We start from the raw sequence: 17,174 nt of genomic DNA, 5'->3' as shown, positions 1-17,174 counted from the left end.
TTAACTTCATGGTGTTGTTAATTTGTTTTTTTATTCTTCCTGTTGTGGATTTTGTATTGTGGTTTTTCGTTTAAGGGGATGTAAAGTAACTGTGTAATGGAGACTATCATACCCAGATGTGAGGATACAATGCAGCATGCATCTCTACTTCCAGACAATGATGGACTCCCAATGAAACTGTTTACTGTATCTTGACAATAGGATGCTGGAATCTCTGGCATTGTTCCCGCAATGATGGGCATATAACTTTGTCTGAAGAGCTATACTATTGTAATGATATAGGGAGCCTCAGTGAGGGAGGAGGGAATTGGGGAGAGAATAAGGGAAATCTCAGGGACTATGGGACTGTATAATCAAATGATAATAATAAAAGGAAATAAATTTTTTAATTACATATATATATATATATATACTTTCTTAACAAGAAAAAAAAAGAATCTACACTATAGCCAAGTTTTAAATCAGCGTTGGGTATAGCAAACAATGGATCTGACAGAACAGGAAGTAGATTCATTAATTTAAGGTACTGAGAGAGTCCTCCCAAATTAGGAAAAGACCTAAGATCTGTATAATGAAGGATAAAATGGTTACACAGAGGGCATGTAACCCACAACCCACAAACACATTACCTCTCTTCATGAAGAAAAGATGATGGTAAACAGAATCAGCAAATGAAGTCATACCAGAAAACAAGTCATCATTAAAAAAAGACCCAATACCATGTCAATTAATTCCATAATGTTGTAAATTGTTGTTGTGCTGGGGCTTCTAATTGATCGGGATGATATTCTGCCAGCTCTACCTTCAGACCAGAGATGGTCTCCCCAAGAAACTGTTGAATTTATCTGGACAATAAGATGCTGGACTTTATGCTTGGTATATGTTTGCAACGAAAGGATACTGACTTAATTTGAACTGTAATACAGCAACATGGTGGAGGAATCCACCATGGGGGGAGAGCTCGGGGAGGGGTTGGGGGAATCCCAGAGCCTATGAAAATGTGTCACATAATGCAACGTAATAAAAAAATAAAAAGACCCAAGCCCGCAGATGGGGCCATGGCAATATACACCAACAGGAGGCATTTGATGAGATGGTACCAATATTGTTTGAACTATATTTTTTATTTGAGGATGAAAGAGGTAGAAAGAAAGGCAGGAGAGTGAGCAAGAGAAGGTTCCCATTGGATGGCTTATGCTCCCAAATACCCCCAACATCCTGCTGGGGCTGAGTTGGGCTGGGCTGCAGGTGAGAATCTGAAACTCATCTAGGTCTCCTAACTAGTGTGTCCAGGACCCAAGTACTTGAGTTATCACCTGCTGACCAAAGTTCAAAATGACAAGAAGAGTCAGGAACCAAAATCAGGATTCAAATCCCCTTAGTCTGATACAGAACACAAGCATCTTAATTGCCAGATTAAAGATTCAATAATTTATTGTTATTTTTTAAAAAGTCTAAAAAACAATTTCAAGAAAGATCATGTAGAGAAACATCGTGTATTTCATGCAACCTTCTTGAGTGAAAAAATTTGCTTGAAGTTCTGCTTCAATCAAACTACAAGTAAAAGAAAAGTTTTAAGAGAGAGAGAGAGAAGTGGAATAAAATGACCGTTAGAAGCATTATAGCCAATACACATACAGTGAATTTTCTGTAAGATCTGTTTTTTAAGTAGGGCAAAAATAGAAGTGAAATACTTTCTCAAAGATTTAGGGGGCAGATGTATGGTCTAGTAATAAAGACACAGTTTAGAATATCCACATCTCATCTCAAGAGTACTGGGTCTAAGTCTTAGCTTCACTATCTATTCCAGTATCCTGCTAATGATGCAGCAGATGATGACTCAAGGCCTGAATTGAGCTCCAGCTGACAAGTCATTGCAAACAGTGAACCAGCTGATATGAGTCTCTCTCTCATAGATAGATAGATAGATAGATAGATAGATAGATAGATAGATAGATAGATAGATAGATAAACACATGTTTTAAGGATTTGAATACATGTAAAGATTTATCTGGCATGAACCATACACCAAGCCATGAGGTTGACTTGCACCCAGGAACTCTGGTTCCTCAGGCCATTCTACCTCTGAGACTGCTTTTGGAGGTTCCTACACCAGGTTCTTACTCTTCCATCTGTCCACTCACTCAGCCTTACCAGCTCAGTGCATTGTCAGGCTTAAGTCTGAATGTCTTCTCAGAAGTTGTTTCTGATGCCCATCCCCTACCAGATCACTTGTACTTAAATTTGTGCCTCAATGATAATGCTGAATCATTGCGAAGTGAAACCAGGGTGTTTCCCCGCTGCCTCTCATCTGCATGGTCACACAAGGCCTGAGATGTTCTTGCTGCCTAATCATAATGTGATAAGTGAATGACAGAGTAAATGACCCAATGGGAGATGCACATTCTAAACACTACTGATATTGTGGTAAGTTAGAATATTCCCCTTGGCACAGAATTTTCACTTCTAGGTAAGTCTCACAATAGATACAATCAGACAAAGAAGTCTGCCTTTAGGTAGAGGAAGCTCACTGTGATTAAATATCTGTAAAACTACCCTCTCTCTTGCAACTCTCATCTATGTTCAGGATATTATTATTATATTAGGTCCTACAATTCTGCAATCAGTGGTTCCTTCTAGATCTATACTGAAATCTGTAGTTATCTCAAAAGTTGAGTTATTTTCATATGACTTTTCTGACCATACTTTACAATTCTTTACGCTTTCAAATTCAGGTTGCCTTGTATATCACTTAGAAATTTTAAGCATATTTGATCAGCTAAAGATAAATAGATGTCCTATTAACAGAACCTATACTGCTGGAATGAAATAAGCAGTCCAATATGGGCTTAAAATTTTGAGTAAATAATTTTGTGATAGCACAGATGAAATACAAGACCAAACTCATCAAAGGGAATTCTCTGAATTGAGGAAGTGATAAATATGGCCAACACAACCACCAGACTCAAGAGTCAATAGCTAAAATGCATGACTGATATTGTCAGGTTTGTTTGGTGGGATACCAGATACAAGCAGCAAAATCTCATGCCTGAGACAGAAGGTAATAACTTGGCTGTAATCCCAGCTTCCTACCACTAGACCAACTAAGCCCACCCAGCCATTATAAATTCCCTAAAAAGCACGACATCACCATTCAACCAAAAGAAAGTCACAAGCACCACTGACCAATCAGGAGCCTGGACATGAGCTGAAGAAGCATCTCTCAGCCCCAGTTCCAACCTGTAAGACTCTCCAGCTCTAATTTCTTGTGAGACCAGGAACTAAGAAATACTTGTCCGCCTCATTGTTTCATACTCTGCAATAAATGCCTACTTTTTCTACCATCCCAGTGTCAATCAGCAAGCAGACTCAGGGTTGTAATTCCAAATGATTGTTCAGTAACATATCCAGTCACATAAGTTCATATCACGCACAATACAAGATTTTTGGTTAAAAAAAAACACCTTTTACCCTAAAGTTAATATATTTTCTGAAATTACAATTGTAGTCAAATAGATGGAAAAAATTCTAGAAATAGCTAGCTATGTTTTGGAATGGACATGCAAAGGACATAGTGGGGGAACATACAGGTAATAGCTCTTCTTTGTTGTTCTAACCATTTGACTACCACCTGCATGAGCTACCATTTCCTTCCCTAGAAAATGAAAAGCATTCTGAAGTTCTATAATTTACTTGTTTTGTGTTCTCAGTTTCCTAGAGTATCAATTATGCATGCAGGTCTGGCTTTTTCAACAAATATTAATTGATTGGCTACCATGTGCCAGGAAACTCACTTCATACTAGGAATAAAAACTGGAAAAAATAAATTATTGTTATACAATAAACCATGTAATTTAGTGAGCAAGATGAACAAACTGCCAAAAATGTTATACACCATGGTGATATTCAGAAGAAAAATTCTCACTGTGCTCTGGGTACTGTAATAGGTGACAATTTAGACTGGGGGGAGGGCCTTAAAGAGTTACAAAGAACTTAGAATAGTGATATTCTACAGGCTGAAAGGATGTGGAGGGTGAGGATAGAAAGAAGTTGCATATTGGGCTCCAAAATACAATCAGATGTAAGTGAATTTCACTGGTCCATAATGCAGTAGCCACTGATAGTTCTCAACAATGCAGTATTACTACATGAAAAAGCTGGGAGAGAGGGTCTGGAAGACTTCCATCATAAGAAAGAAAAATAAGGACATGGAGAGACTAGTTTCCTGGTTCAATCAGTTCATGCTGTACATATGGGTTGAAATATCAGAAAGTAGTTCATAAAAACATACAAACATTACATGTGAACCAAACACTATTCACAGATCCAGATTTCCTAAAAGTCATATGAAAATACAACAAATCTCAAATATCTGCAGCAATCTTAAAAAAAAAAAACAACGCCAAGACATAATAATACTAAATTTCAAGATATATTACAGGACAGTAACAATCAAAAGAGTCAATCAAGTAGGGAAAAGTGTATCTCCATGCAAACGGATAAAACAAAACCCCTACTTTCCAACAGCAAAACAAAAATCCAGTTAATAAATAAGCAAAGGACATGAACTCACATTCCTCAAAGGATGAGGCATAAATAGCCAAAAGATACATGAACAGGACCACTAGGTATCAATGAAATGCAGGAGATAGAGAGAGAGAGAGAGAGAGAGAGAGAGAAGAGAGATTCACTTCATTCAACCTAGAATGCCTACCATCCAAAATTTAAAAAATTATAAACGTAGGCAACGTTTGGGGGGGAAAGTACCTGATTAGCTGTTGGTAGAAATGTAAACTAGTACATGCATTATACCAGATAGTGGAGATTGCTCAGAAATGACAACAAATCCACTATATAATCCATTCACTCCACTCCTCAGAATTTACCCCAAATAAATGAAATCAGCATAGGAAAGAGTTATCTCTCTCCCACGTTTACCACTGCTGTATTCACAATAGCTAATATATGGCCTCAACCCACCAACTGTCCATCAACTGATGACTCGATAAAGAAAATGTGCTATATATACATTACGGAATAGTACTCAATCATTTTTTTAAATGAAGTCAGGTCTTTTGCAACAAAAGAATGCATTTGGAAACAATAATGCTTAGTGAATCAAGCCAGTCCCAAAAAGACACATATCATATACTTCCCCTGATTTGGGGTAATTAATATACAAAGCACAAAGAAAATACATAAGCAAACTTGACATTTTGAGATTTGGTTATTACTTAGAGATCTTGCCTATACTCTTGAGAAACAGTGATTTCTCTACCACTTGTTGAATTCTTTATTTGGTGGAGTTTTGTGATTATTAGCAAAGTGTTTCACAGCAAAAATGGAAACAAAAACAAATAAGAAAGGAAGAAGAAGAGACGATGGGAGTGTGGGCAAGAAGGGAGGACAGGGTGGAAAATGAACATTATGCTGTTAAATGTGCATTTATGAAATATGTTCACTTTAAATAAACTGAAAGATGCAATTAAAATTTTAATTAGTATAAAATGCCAATACCATCCAAAGCAATATACAGATGCAATGTAATCCCTATGAAAATCTCAACTGCACATTTCAGTTAAAAAAATTCTGGAATTCATATTTTTTGTTATTTAATCCACTTAACATCTGGGCAACATATTTAGAATAGTAAACAAAGTTTTAGAAAGTCATTTGGTGGGGCCCGGCGGCATGGCCTAGCGGCTAAAGTCCTCGCCTTGAAAGTCCCGGGATCCCATATGGGCGCCGGTTCTAATCCCGGCAGCTCCACTTCCCATCCAGCTCCCTGCTTGTGGCCTGGGAAAGCAGTTGAGGACGGCCCAATGCATTGGGACACTGCACCCACATGGGAGACCCGGAAGAGGTTCCGGGTTCCCGGCTTCGGATAGGCGCGCACTGGCCCATTGTGGCTCACTTGGGGAATGAATCATCGGATGGAAGATCTTCCTCTCTGTCTCTCCTCCTCTGTGTATATCTGGCTGTAATAAAATGAATAAATCTTAAAAAAAAAAAAAAGAAAGTCATTTGGTGTTCCGTCTTTCTTACTCATCGCCATGAACTAAACATTAAAAGGAGATACAATACAGCAGTTGGAAAAGGAATGATATTTTAACTTTGAACTCCCTATACACAAATTTTCACAGATATATTTAAGACTAGAAATTAACTCCATGTAGTAGCAGATCAACAAAAGGAAACATGCTTTTGACATAGATCCCAATGTTCATAAAACAGTATAATCTGTAGCCCCAACTCTCTCAACAGTTATTGCTGTTTGTGTTAAACTCCCAAACCTGTTGTGGAATAAATTAAACAAACATATACACTTTCTCTATGTTTTAAAAAGAGTTTGGCTCTTTTCGTTAAAACTAGACAAGCTTTTAAACTTACCCCAATTGCTGCTAAGATAGGGGCTTGATAAATCCACTTGTCTTCAGCAGTAAGTTCCCAGCACCTGAAACATGAAAAGGAACTTTCTTGAATAAACCAGCAAAGCAAATGGGCAATGAGGATTAAGCAGCATTTTAAGCTTTACCAAAATTTGCAGCCCCAAGTTTTGTAAGGAACAAACAAATAAAAATCTGATCTTAAGACATGCAAACAAGTGAAAAAGACACATAAATGGGTTTTGGTTAGTCTCCGTGCTTGTAGATCTCTCTTGTGTGAATAGTATATCATAAATATTGGTGAACAGCTTTTCTTTTTTTTTTTCAGTGAATTGTTGTTTGTAAGTGAAAAGAAATAAATAGCTAACATGTCTGGTGAATAAATGATAATCATAGAATAGAAAAATAACAACTACAGAAGACTATGAGTGAACTGACAGAGACATTCGCAATACTTTGTCAAGTAAAAAGAGCAGGTTATAAAACAATATGCACAGTAGGCCCATTTTTATGAAAATATGCCTGTTTTGTAAAGTAAAATAACATTTATCAAAATATTAACATTGATTATTTCAACACAATAGGATGACAGTTGATTCTGCTCAACTACCCCTCACTATTTTTCCTATTTGCACTTCTATAATGAACAGGGAGTGGAAGGAGGGGAAATTGTTACCTACAGTAGCCAAAACACACTCTGGAAGGCTCCTGGGAAAGTCAGGGGGAGGCTGCTTCTGCCTTATGAATTGAAGTGCCTTTCAAACACATCAGTCAAACATCTTTTTAGACAAAATACACTATAGTAACTTGTGGTATTAAAATTTTTAAAAGCTACCTTAATTATCACCAAAAAGAATGGATGAGAAAATACTAATCCTTATTTTTCGACTAAATGTAAATTCATTATCTAAATACAGCTTATTGCAAAGATAAAGACAGCACATGAAGTCCTGGCTCCCACTTTGCACTGTGAATCGCACTCACTCTGTTCTCATTCTCATTCTCACTCATTCACCATGCAAAAGGTTTGTACACATACTGATGCTAGTGTTCGCTGGTTACCACAGTATAATAGGAAACTTGACATTTGAATTAAAAAGGTAAAATAAGGACATTTGCCATCAGATGACAAAATTCCTCTTCTGGAAGACAATATATTAATACTTGAAATATGCTTTGAAAAAAATCATATACCAAATGAAAGGGGAACCATTAAGGGTTTTTGAATGCCAACACCAGAATAATGTAGCTCAAAAACAAAGACAGTCTTAACAAAATATCTAACAAATAAAACTATGTTAACAGTCATATGAAGAGTGTCAACACTGTTAATACACACTAAGCTTAGCAGGACTGATAATAATTTCTTCAATATTCACGATTATTCCATTATATTTTTGAATGGTGCTACTTTTGAATGTTTTCCCAAAAAATAATTTTAATAAATAAAGAAAATGCTTTAAAAAATCAAGCTGGGTCATTATACAACATATTACATACAGCCAAGACAAACTCAAATTTATAATAAAGGCAATTTGAATTTAAAATTAATTCTACCCTTATATTTCATTGAGGGAAAACATCATGAATTAACACAGCTGCTTATTTGAATTGCAAAGAACCGTGATTCAATATGAAATAAAGAAACTGACTACAAATCTCTCACCATAACACATCTCAACATAAAACACAGATAGGAGTCACAGACAGCAACAATGTCTCATATAAAAATATTTTAACATCTTTAAAATCCAAATTTTTCATTACATTCGTGAAAGAAGACTAAGAAGATTTTCGGATCAGAATTAGTGCCTCAATTAGCCAAGCACCAGGAAGCTACATCATAACTATATCATGTGTGAACGAACAGTTTTCTCCATTTTCTTCTAATGTCCCCAATCCAGCATCACAGACCTTAATTTTTCTCACTCCCATCCCATCATTTCTTCAGATTCTGAAAACTGAATTTGCTGAACACCAGAAATATGTTGACAGGATGTTGTATAAACCAGACCATTTTTCGGTTGGCCATCAACAATTGCTCAGCCAGTAACTGGTTAGTGAATGGCTCCTCTGTAAGCTCTTCATTAGTCCCTCTGTAGCTGTGACTGATCCAATTCCTTTCTCTCCTTTCACAGCCTCTCTGAATCTTTAAAGGGAAAATTTCAGAAGTCATACAGCAATGCCCAAGTCCAAGACAAACAAAGCAAAGGAAGAAAACACCTCCTTCATTGTGTTCCATTTTCCTCAGGGTACCTTTCACCTGCTTCAGATGTGATAAAGTTTATGAATTCACTCTCACATTCTTGAACACATTCTTTGGCTCCCTTTACAGTCTTTCCTGTCTGTGGTATAGTGTTCTTCATTATTCTAGCCATATTTACAATGAGAAGATACATATTTTGTTGTCAAAAACTTTCTTTTGAACCATCTGTGTCTCTGTGATCATTCATGCTGCCTTCAGTGACACTTTACTTTTATCATCATTGGGATGTGCCATTTCTAAATTTGCCGATGAAGAATTTATCTCACTTTCCTGAAGTTACAATAGTGTGACTCCAAAAATTGCCAATAATGCAAATAATTTAGAAATTCAATGGAATACTCAATGCAAATGATTTTTTACCATATAAAGGAAAACTAGCTGTCTTCAGAATAAAATTGATCTATATCCTGTAACATGTTAGCTAGCCTTTGCTTTATTTGTAAATTTTCAATATTTAATCTACTGATGAAAAACAAATGACTCTTTGAATTCTCCTTTTAATGAATAAGATTGTACTAATGCTTTTCTAAATTAATGCTTTAAGATCATTGACAAGTATCCATTAAATATCTGTGTAAGATCTATAATTTTACCTTTAATCTTTTTTACTTTTTACTCTTCAACTTTTACTTTAAAACATATTTTTTACTTTTTAACATACTTTTTTAACTTTTACTTTTAACTTCTACTTCTTTTAATTGCCAAGTATTTTATTTTATTAATATGGACTAGATTTCATTTCTAAAAAGATAAATGTATTTCTCTTATTTTCTTTTTTTTTTTTTTAAGATTTATTCATTTTATTACAGCCAGATATACACAGAGGAGGAGAGACAGAGAGGAAGATCTTCCGTCCTATGATTCACTCCCCAAGTGAGCCGCAACGGGCCAGTGCGCGCCGATCTGAAGCCGGGAACCTGGAACCTCTTCCGGGTCTCCCACACGGGTGCAGGGTCCCAAAGCTTTGGGCCGTCCTTGACTGCTTTCCCAGGCCACAAGCAGGGAGCTGGATGGGAAGTGGGGCTGCCAGGATTAGAACTGGCGCCCATATGGGATCCCGGGACTTTCAAGGCAAGGACTTTAGCCGCTAGGCCATGCCGCCGGGCCCTTATTTTCTTTCTTTTAAAAAATATCTATTTAATTATTCCATGACACAATTCTATAGGCTTTGGGAATTCCCTTGCCCCCGCCCCCCAAATCTCCAATCCCCACTGATTTCCCCCATATCATTACAATAGTCTAGTCCTTCACAATCAGTCATAAATCCACCATTCTGCTATTTTAGTGTATCCTGGCATTGTAGGCGTGGACAATGGCAGAGTGTCCAGCATCCTATTGTCAAGATTCATTCAACAGTTTCTTTGGGACTCCAGCTTTGGCTTGGAAGTAGAGATGCACATTGCATTATATCTTCAAATCTGTATGTGACAGTCTCTACTACACAGTTATTATACATCTCCTTAAATGGTAGTGTAAAATTCTTAACCATTTTTGACAAGATATGGAAAAAAACTTGTCAAAATATACTTGCAGCAATACTGATACACATAGACATTTCTTTATGCTTTTTGCTTTTCCTTTTTTAACTTTTTTCTCCCACAAGGAAGGGAGAACATGTGGTATCTCTCTTTCTGTGTCTGGTTTATCTCACTCAACACAATATCCTCCAGTTGCATCCATTTTTATGCAAATAGTAGAATTTATTGCTTTTTATACCTTAATAGTATTCCACTATGTACAGACATCACGTTTTTTTAACCATTAATCTAGTAATGGACACCTTGATCAACTCCATATTTTAGTTATTGTAACTGTGCTGCAATAAACATGATGCTGTAGGTACCTCTTTAACACAAGTTCATGTCATTTGGGTATACACCCAGTGGAATTGCTGGTTCATACAGCAAACCTATTTCTAGTTTGTTGGTTTTTTTAAGAAATCTATATACTATTTTCCACAGTAGTTGCACAAAATTACACTCCTACCAATAGCATATAAGTGTTCCCTCTCCACATCCTCACCAGAACTTGCTACTGTCTTTTGAATAACAGATATTTTAATAAGGGTTCAGGTGACTTCTCACTATGGTTTTGATTTACATTTATCTGGTGGCTAGTGATGTTGAGCATTTTTTACATACACTTTGAGACGTCTGTATTTCTTCTTTTGAGAAATGTCTATCAAGATCGTTTGCACATTTCTTCCCTGGATTGACTTTTTTTTAGCTGTTGATTTTTTTGTTAAGTTACTGGTATATTCTGGATATTAATCTTCTGTTACATATGCAACTAGTATGTATTTTTCCCCATTTTGGGGGGAATATCTCCTCATTCTACTGACCATTTCCTTTGCTGTGTAAAAGCTTCTCACTTTGACATAAACCATTTGTTTAGTTCTCTCGTTGTCTGTACTTTGAGGGGTTTGTTCAGCAAGTCATCACCTACATTAGTGTCTTGGAATACTTCTACATTGTCTTCTAGCAACATCACAGTCTTAGACCTTAAGTTTTTTGACTGAAAAAGATTTGATTGTTATTGAAGGTGAGAAGTGTGGATCTAAATTTATTCTTCATGCATATATATCTTGCTTTTCCAGCTCTATTTGCTGAAAAAATTATTCTTATTCCAATGATGTTTGAGCACTTTTATTGAAAGTTGATCAAATGGATTAATTTGATCTATTCAATCTATTCAATTAATTTATTTATATTCATCTATTAAATTGATTGATGTCTGTTTTTCTACACATGCCTGCTGTTTTCATCACAACAGCTTTATATAATTTGAAGTTCAGTATTGTGATGTTTCCAGTTTGATTTCCTTGGGATCACTTTTTGATCACTTGGGTCTTTTGTGATTATACATGATTTTTGGACTGTTTTTTCTAATTCTGTAAAGAATATCATGGCATTTTAATTATGCTGAATTTGTAGATTGCTCTCAAAAATTTCAACATTTTCAACATTTCAACATTCAACAATTGTATATTTCTTGTGTGTCTTCTGCTTACCTCCCACTGTAACTAAAAGTTCACATGAGTGGAAATTATTATTATTGCCTCTGTGCTATGACACGTTACCATTACCAAGAACCTAAAATAGTATGCAGGTCATCAATAAACATTGGATTGAAATCACAGAAACTGGATACAGGTAAATCTGACCCAGCCTCACTCAGCCTAGGTTGATTCAGTGAAGGTCTCACACTAGAAATAATAGCACAGAGTGGATTAAAAAATTACTTCCACTCAAAACAGCAATGTACATCTTTTAAGTCAAGATATGTAATGAAAGCCTCAAACTGTATTCTCCTTAAGCATGATTGTAGCAACAATAAATGGCATACTTGACTGAACAATAAGATGCTGGACTCTATGTTTGGTATATGCTTGCAATGGGGGAATCTCAACTGAACTTGAACTGTGGTTATGCAACAAAGTGGAGGAATCCACCATGGTGGGAGAGTTTGGGGAGGAGTGGGGAGAATCCAAGTACCTATGAAACTGTGTCACATAATACAATGTAATTAATGGATTAAAAATAATAAATAAATTTTAAAAATAAAAACAATAAATGGCGTAAGGAATTTTAAAGAGGACAATAATAATTGTTAAATACTAAATGGCAAACTTATCAAGAAGCTATTTATATTAAGAAAGTAATATAGAAAAAAGGCTGTTTCATTCCATAAAGGTAAAACATTTTAATGAAAAAAATCTACTTTTTAACAATGGAAATTATTTTGAGTATTTTATGCTTTCAATTTTTATTTTATAGTATGATCAAAGGCTTTATGTTCCACCAGATAAAGAAATCAACAAATAAAAAGTACAAAGATCATCACTGAGCAGGAAAACAGCCATGTATTATCAACAACAATCAAATGAAAAGATGTTCAACATCAATCAGGTAATTTTAAAATATAAAATCATTAAAACTATATAATTACATATTTTTAAAGTTCAATTTTCATGTATAGGCAGTTAGCCCCATTTTCACAGTCATAGTACATGAAAATATAGATGCTGAGATGTGTCAGGCCCCCCCCTTATTCCTGTCTATCTCTGCCCAACCATACATGTAAAATACCTTTTGTTAACTTATTATATGGAGAAATCTACCAGATTCCTATGCCACAGCCTAATTTTGTTCAACAAAAATTGAAATCTGGGTAGTCAATGAACTTGCAATCTGAACAAAATGGAAATCTGAGACATAGAAATTTCCACTCACATGTGATTGGCTATTACTAGCATTACATACAGGCTTCTATTGTTCACATTATTCAGTCATACAAGAAAGATAAGATAGCACTACTGAATTGTGCAGAGCATGTGCCAAACGCCCTGCTAAAGCTTTCAGCCATGACATGGGACTTCAGAATAGATTTATGTTATAATCATGTCAAAAATGTAAACAAAATAATTAAAAGGGCTTTCACTGTAAGGAAGGTGTCATATGTACTTGTGAATATAAATTTTACACTGATATATGAGTTACAAGGCTTCCATAAACTTTCTTCTCAGTTTTTGACACTTGGTAATATCTTCACAATCTTCTTTCTTCACATCAGTAACATATAATCTTCCTGTCACTTATACCCCGGAATTCAATTATACACTTCCAGCTCTGCAAAATGTTTGCATTTGGAAATAGATCAAAAATCAGTCAGCTCAAAAAAACATGAAAAACTTAATTTCAATCGTGGTCAGTGTCTATGTTCCAATTTTCTCTTTGATATGGAGAGGCAACTTTAGATTTCAGACTTATCAAAGGAAAAGCTATGAATCCTTATTTTTAATGAAGTCCCCTATGTCCCAGTTCACACTATTTTTGTTTTGTAGCCCAGCAATCACCCTTTGCTCACATTTTTTTAAACGTAATTTAGCGTTCTAGTAAAGGCAGTTCTGAATGGTAGAGCATGAGGCACAAGGGCCTGACGAGAAAGCAGGGCTTTCTGTAGCGTGGGTGGAAGCGTGCATTGTCCTGCCTGAGGAAACCGTGAGTGCTGTTGATACCACATTCTACATCTCACAATCAATAGGAACGAGGCGCAGAGAGAACCTACAGGGGTCCTAGGTGTGTCACAGAGCATCTTCTCTTGGTCCTCTCCACTACAGGCCTAGCTTTCCTGCTGAATGTTGAAGTAAAACATAGCAAAGGAGTTAGAGATATCCCATCTCACTGGCATTTCTGAATGAGGAACGGAGACGGTAATTAGGGTATCTCATAAGGTGTTTTTGGTTTTGTAAGTGACAAAAAAAAGGAAACAAAACACTCATCATTTCATTTTTCCAACAGGAACTATTCAATTGCCTTATTTAAATAATATTCTTAATAGAATGGTTGAACTGGAGGAGACTTCTTTTGAACTTTCACGAGTTTGGGATGTCTTTTCAAAATGGGTCTGATCTCCTCACCTCTAGATCTGAGCATGATGAGCAAAATGCAGAGTAAATCAGGAATCTAGCTTTGGCCAACTAGTAAAAAGTGTAAATGTAATGCAAAAATCATAAATATGGATCCTGTCTGTTCTTTAGAGATACTCAGAGTCTGTTCTTATCACTTCATGATAAGTAAGTCAGGTTACATCCAAGGAAACACTCAAAACTTTCTGTCCATAGAAGCTGAACTTTATGAGAAAATAAAGACACAATTTTTAAACGTCAGGTGAATAGTAATACTATTTGATTTTATTTGCAAAAATGGCACATAAAATGATTCCCTCTGGGCCCAGTACTGTGCCACAGTAAGCTAAGTGACTACCTGCAGTGGCCTGCATCCCCGTAGGGGAATGGGTTCAAGTTCGATTTCTACCTTTGATCCAATGCCTTGGCCTGGGAAAAACAGTAGATGATAGTCCTGGCGCTTCAGCCCCACCACTCACAAGGAAGACCCAGATGGAGGTCCTGGCTCCTCACTCCTAGCACCATTACAGTCATTTGTGGATGAAGCAGCAGATAGAATATCCCTCTCTCTCTTACTCTCTCTGTCTTCCTTTCCCTCTAAGTCTGCCTTTCAAATAAACAAACAAATCATTCTGTTGTTGTTGTTTTTAAAGAAATCACTCTCTCACCCTTTTTCCTACATTAAAATTCAGGATTTTACTCTAAGTAAGGTTATAAAGCAAATGAGATAATTTTCAGTGCAGCTCACTGCTTTAGAACAATATTTAATATCTATTATATTTTCAATGCGTGTGCTTAACATACTCTGTTTCACAAAAAAGAAACTTGTATTTCTTATTTTCAGTGGAAAGAGATGATTATTGCCTTAAGACAGTCATGATTTTTAAAAAAGAAAACAAGTAATGAAAACTAAATCTCTAAGTCAGTATAAAGTACATTTCAAATATAGTTGTTTTCTGTATTAAGGCCCAGAGTATCTGTTAAGCACATGAATGAGTCAAAATTCTGCTCCAGGTCAGCTATATGCCTTGAGACCGTGTCCTGGTGTCTCTTAATCTCACTGTATTTGACTCTAAAATAGACCCAAAAATGCCTTAGGTCCCTCCATTTCCAGAATTTCAGAGCCAAGTTAGAGTTTCACAACTCAAATACACTTCTTGGAGTACTGATTAGTTAGCACTCCTTTACTCACTCTCTCTCCAGTAATCAAAAGCATGTGCTTGAAGTTTTCCCTGAGATTTCAACACCTGTATGCAAATACGGACACAGCAACAATGATGGCCATAGCGTTGCCCCTCCGCTGTAAACAAATCCAAATGACCTAACTGGACAAAAGCATTAAGAATGCAAATCTGTTCTGGATTGGAACTCAGGAAATCTGATGAACAGAGAGCTGTGAGACAGGTAGCAGGACAGCTGGGAAGCAAGTAGCAGGAGAGTTGCAGCTAAAGGCAGTGACTCTGGAAAGCTTGGACTTTTTGTGGCAGAGCACGTATGGAGCAGGGAGATTACATGGTACAATGTTTTTTTCCAGTGCATTGCAAATGAAATAATTACTGGAAGAAATATCTAATCACCCACAACAAATACACCACCTCAAGTGAAAGAAAGGCTCCCAGGAGCTAACAAAAGGAAATTACTGTCATGAAACATACACAATCTGTGGTTACTAAGTTGGAGTCTGTTAAAAAAAAAAAACAGAGCACAGCACTGCTACATACATACATTAAAGCTGAGACAGCAAGCGTGTATCATTGGCCTAGGATGCTTTAGCTCTGGAGGTTCTACCTGGGAAACCTCACCTTATGTTTACATAACTGCTATATTAGGGAGAAGATGATTTGGCAGAGAGAGAACAAGTATGAACGCTGCTCATCTCAGCAGTCAGCGTGTTCGCCTCACCTGCTTGCCCCATCCTACGTGTTTTTCTTTCCTTACGTCTTTACCTTTGTTTCTCACCACATGCTGTAAATCCATCTCACACTCTACACGTGGAGCGCCAACATCTACACGTGGCCCATGAGCCTCCGTGTTCTGTGACCTCATGGAGGTTCCCACAGTGTCCAGTTACTTCCCACATCACTCCCTGAAGGACAATGGCATCCAGAACAGGGGTGTGGCTTTCAAACAGGAAGTCGGAGAACATCTCAGGTTCTCTCTTCACTCCTATACTTTTTTCCACTCACCTTGCATCAGCCAGGATGGCTCGCTCCACAGCCCATGCTGCCACAAAGACTGCTGGAAACCCTGTAATCAGAAAGGGATTCAAACAACACATTTATGTTAACATGATGGTTTTTTGTCCTCTTATTCACTACCTATGGATATGATATTAGCAGATAAGACAGAAAAACAGACATGGAAATGCTGGTAAAAGAGCATGAAATAATTTTCATTTTTTCAACTTAAGGCCGAGAAAATTCATGCTATTTGTCCCTGGAAGTCCATAGATAAAGAAAGGCTGACCCAATTTTCATTGAGAGACTTGGGTCAAGCAGAAGAGTCAAATTCCTCAGAACAGAAATAGGCAGTGACAGGTACAAGTGACTCTTGCCATACAAGACAGAAGCCTACAGAAGTTGTTGCTTTAAAGGATAAGATTTTTTTTCAATATAAAAAATGGAAGGCTTAGGGAGGCTGCCCAGCAACTTAGAAAATTAGGAACTCTGAACAGTTGAACCTCCTCATTGATGCTTTATACATCTCAAAATTGATGTATTTCTCTGCATTAGTAGCTTAATATAAATAGGTCACTATGGTAGTTTGATTTCAGTATGAGACATTTGTCCATCATAAGTAATGAGCACATTTGGGCTTGTAACAACATATACATTGCACAGACTTTCCACTAGTTCTTTGCTCCACAGTAAAGTTCATATTATATCTAATTTAATTTTGACAATAAAAAGGAAAAATAAGCCATAACTTTATAAAACAATGCAGTAGAGGACTGCAAGATTTAATGGATAACTTTTCATTAAATTGTTTTCATGAAGCCAGCTGAAATAATAGAGATATGTAAAATACAATAAAAACACTACAGAACTGGGAAGTATCATGTAAAGAAAGAAAAAATTTAATAATCTACTTTAGGAAAGTTTGATCGAGCACAATA

At 36.4% G+C, this 17,174-nt stretch overlaps 1 protein-coding gene and 1 pseudogene across 1 annotated transcript in view; both read right to left on the bottom strand.

The window, feature by feature from the left end:
- Positions 1–17,174, bottom strand: part of PTH2R (parathyroid hormone 2 receptor) — a 91,039-nt gene that overhangs the window by 24,971 nt on the left and 48,894 nt on the right. The window contains exons 8-9 of the mRNA XM_012926579.2: positions 16,246–16,306; positions 6,391–6,454 (exon numbers count right to left, since the gene is read on the bottom strand). Of these exons, the coding sequence (XP_012782033.2) occupies positions 6,391–6,454; positions 16,246–16,306 (125 nt within the window). The remainder of the gene's footprint in view (positions 1–6,390; positions 6,455–16,245; positions 16,307–17,174) is intronic.
- On the bottom strand, positions 8,312–8,845 carry LOC105942471 (nuclear transcription factor Y subunit beta-like; annotated as a pseudogene).

This window comes from Ochotona princeps, chromosome 5 (genome assembly GCF_030435755.1).
Source record: "Ochotona princeps isolate mOchPri1 chromosome 5, mOchPri1.hap1, whole genome shotgun sequence".
Taxonomy (NCBI): domain Eukaryota; kingdom Metazoa; phylum Chordata; class Mammalia; order Lagomorpha; family Ochotonidae; genus Ochotona; species Ochotona princeps.
Note: the sequence above shows the minus strand (reverse complement) of the source record. Positions and strands in the feature narration are given on the sequence as shown.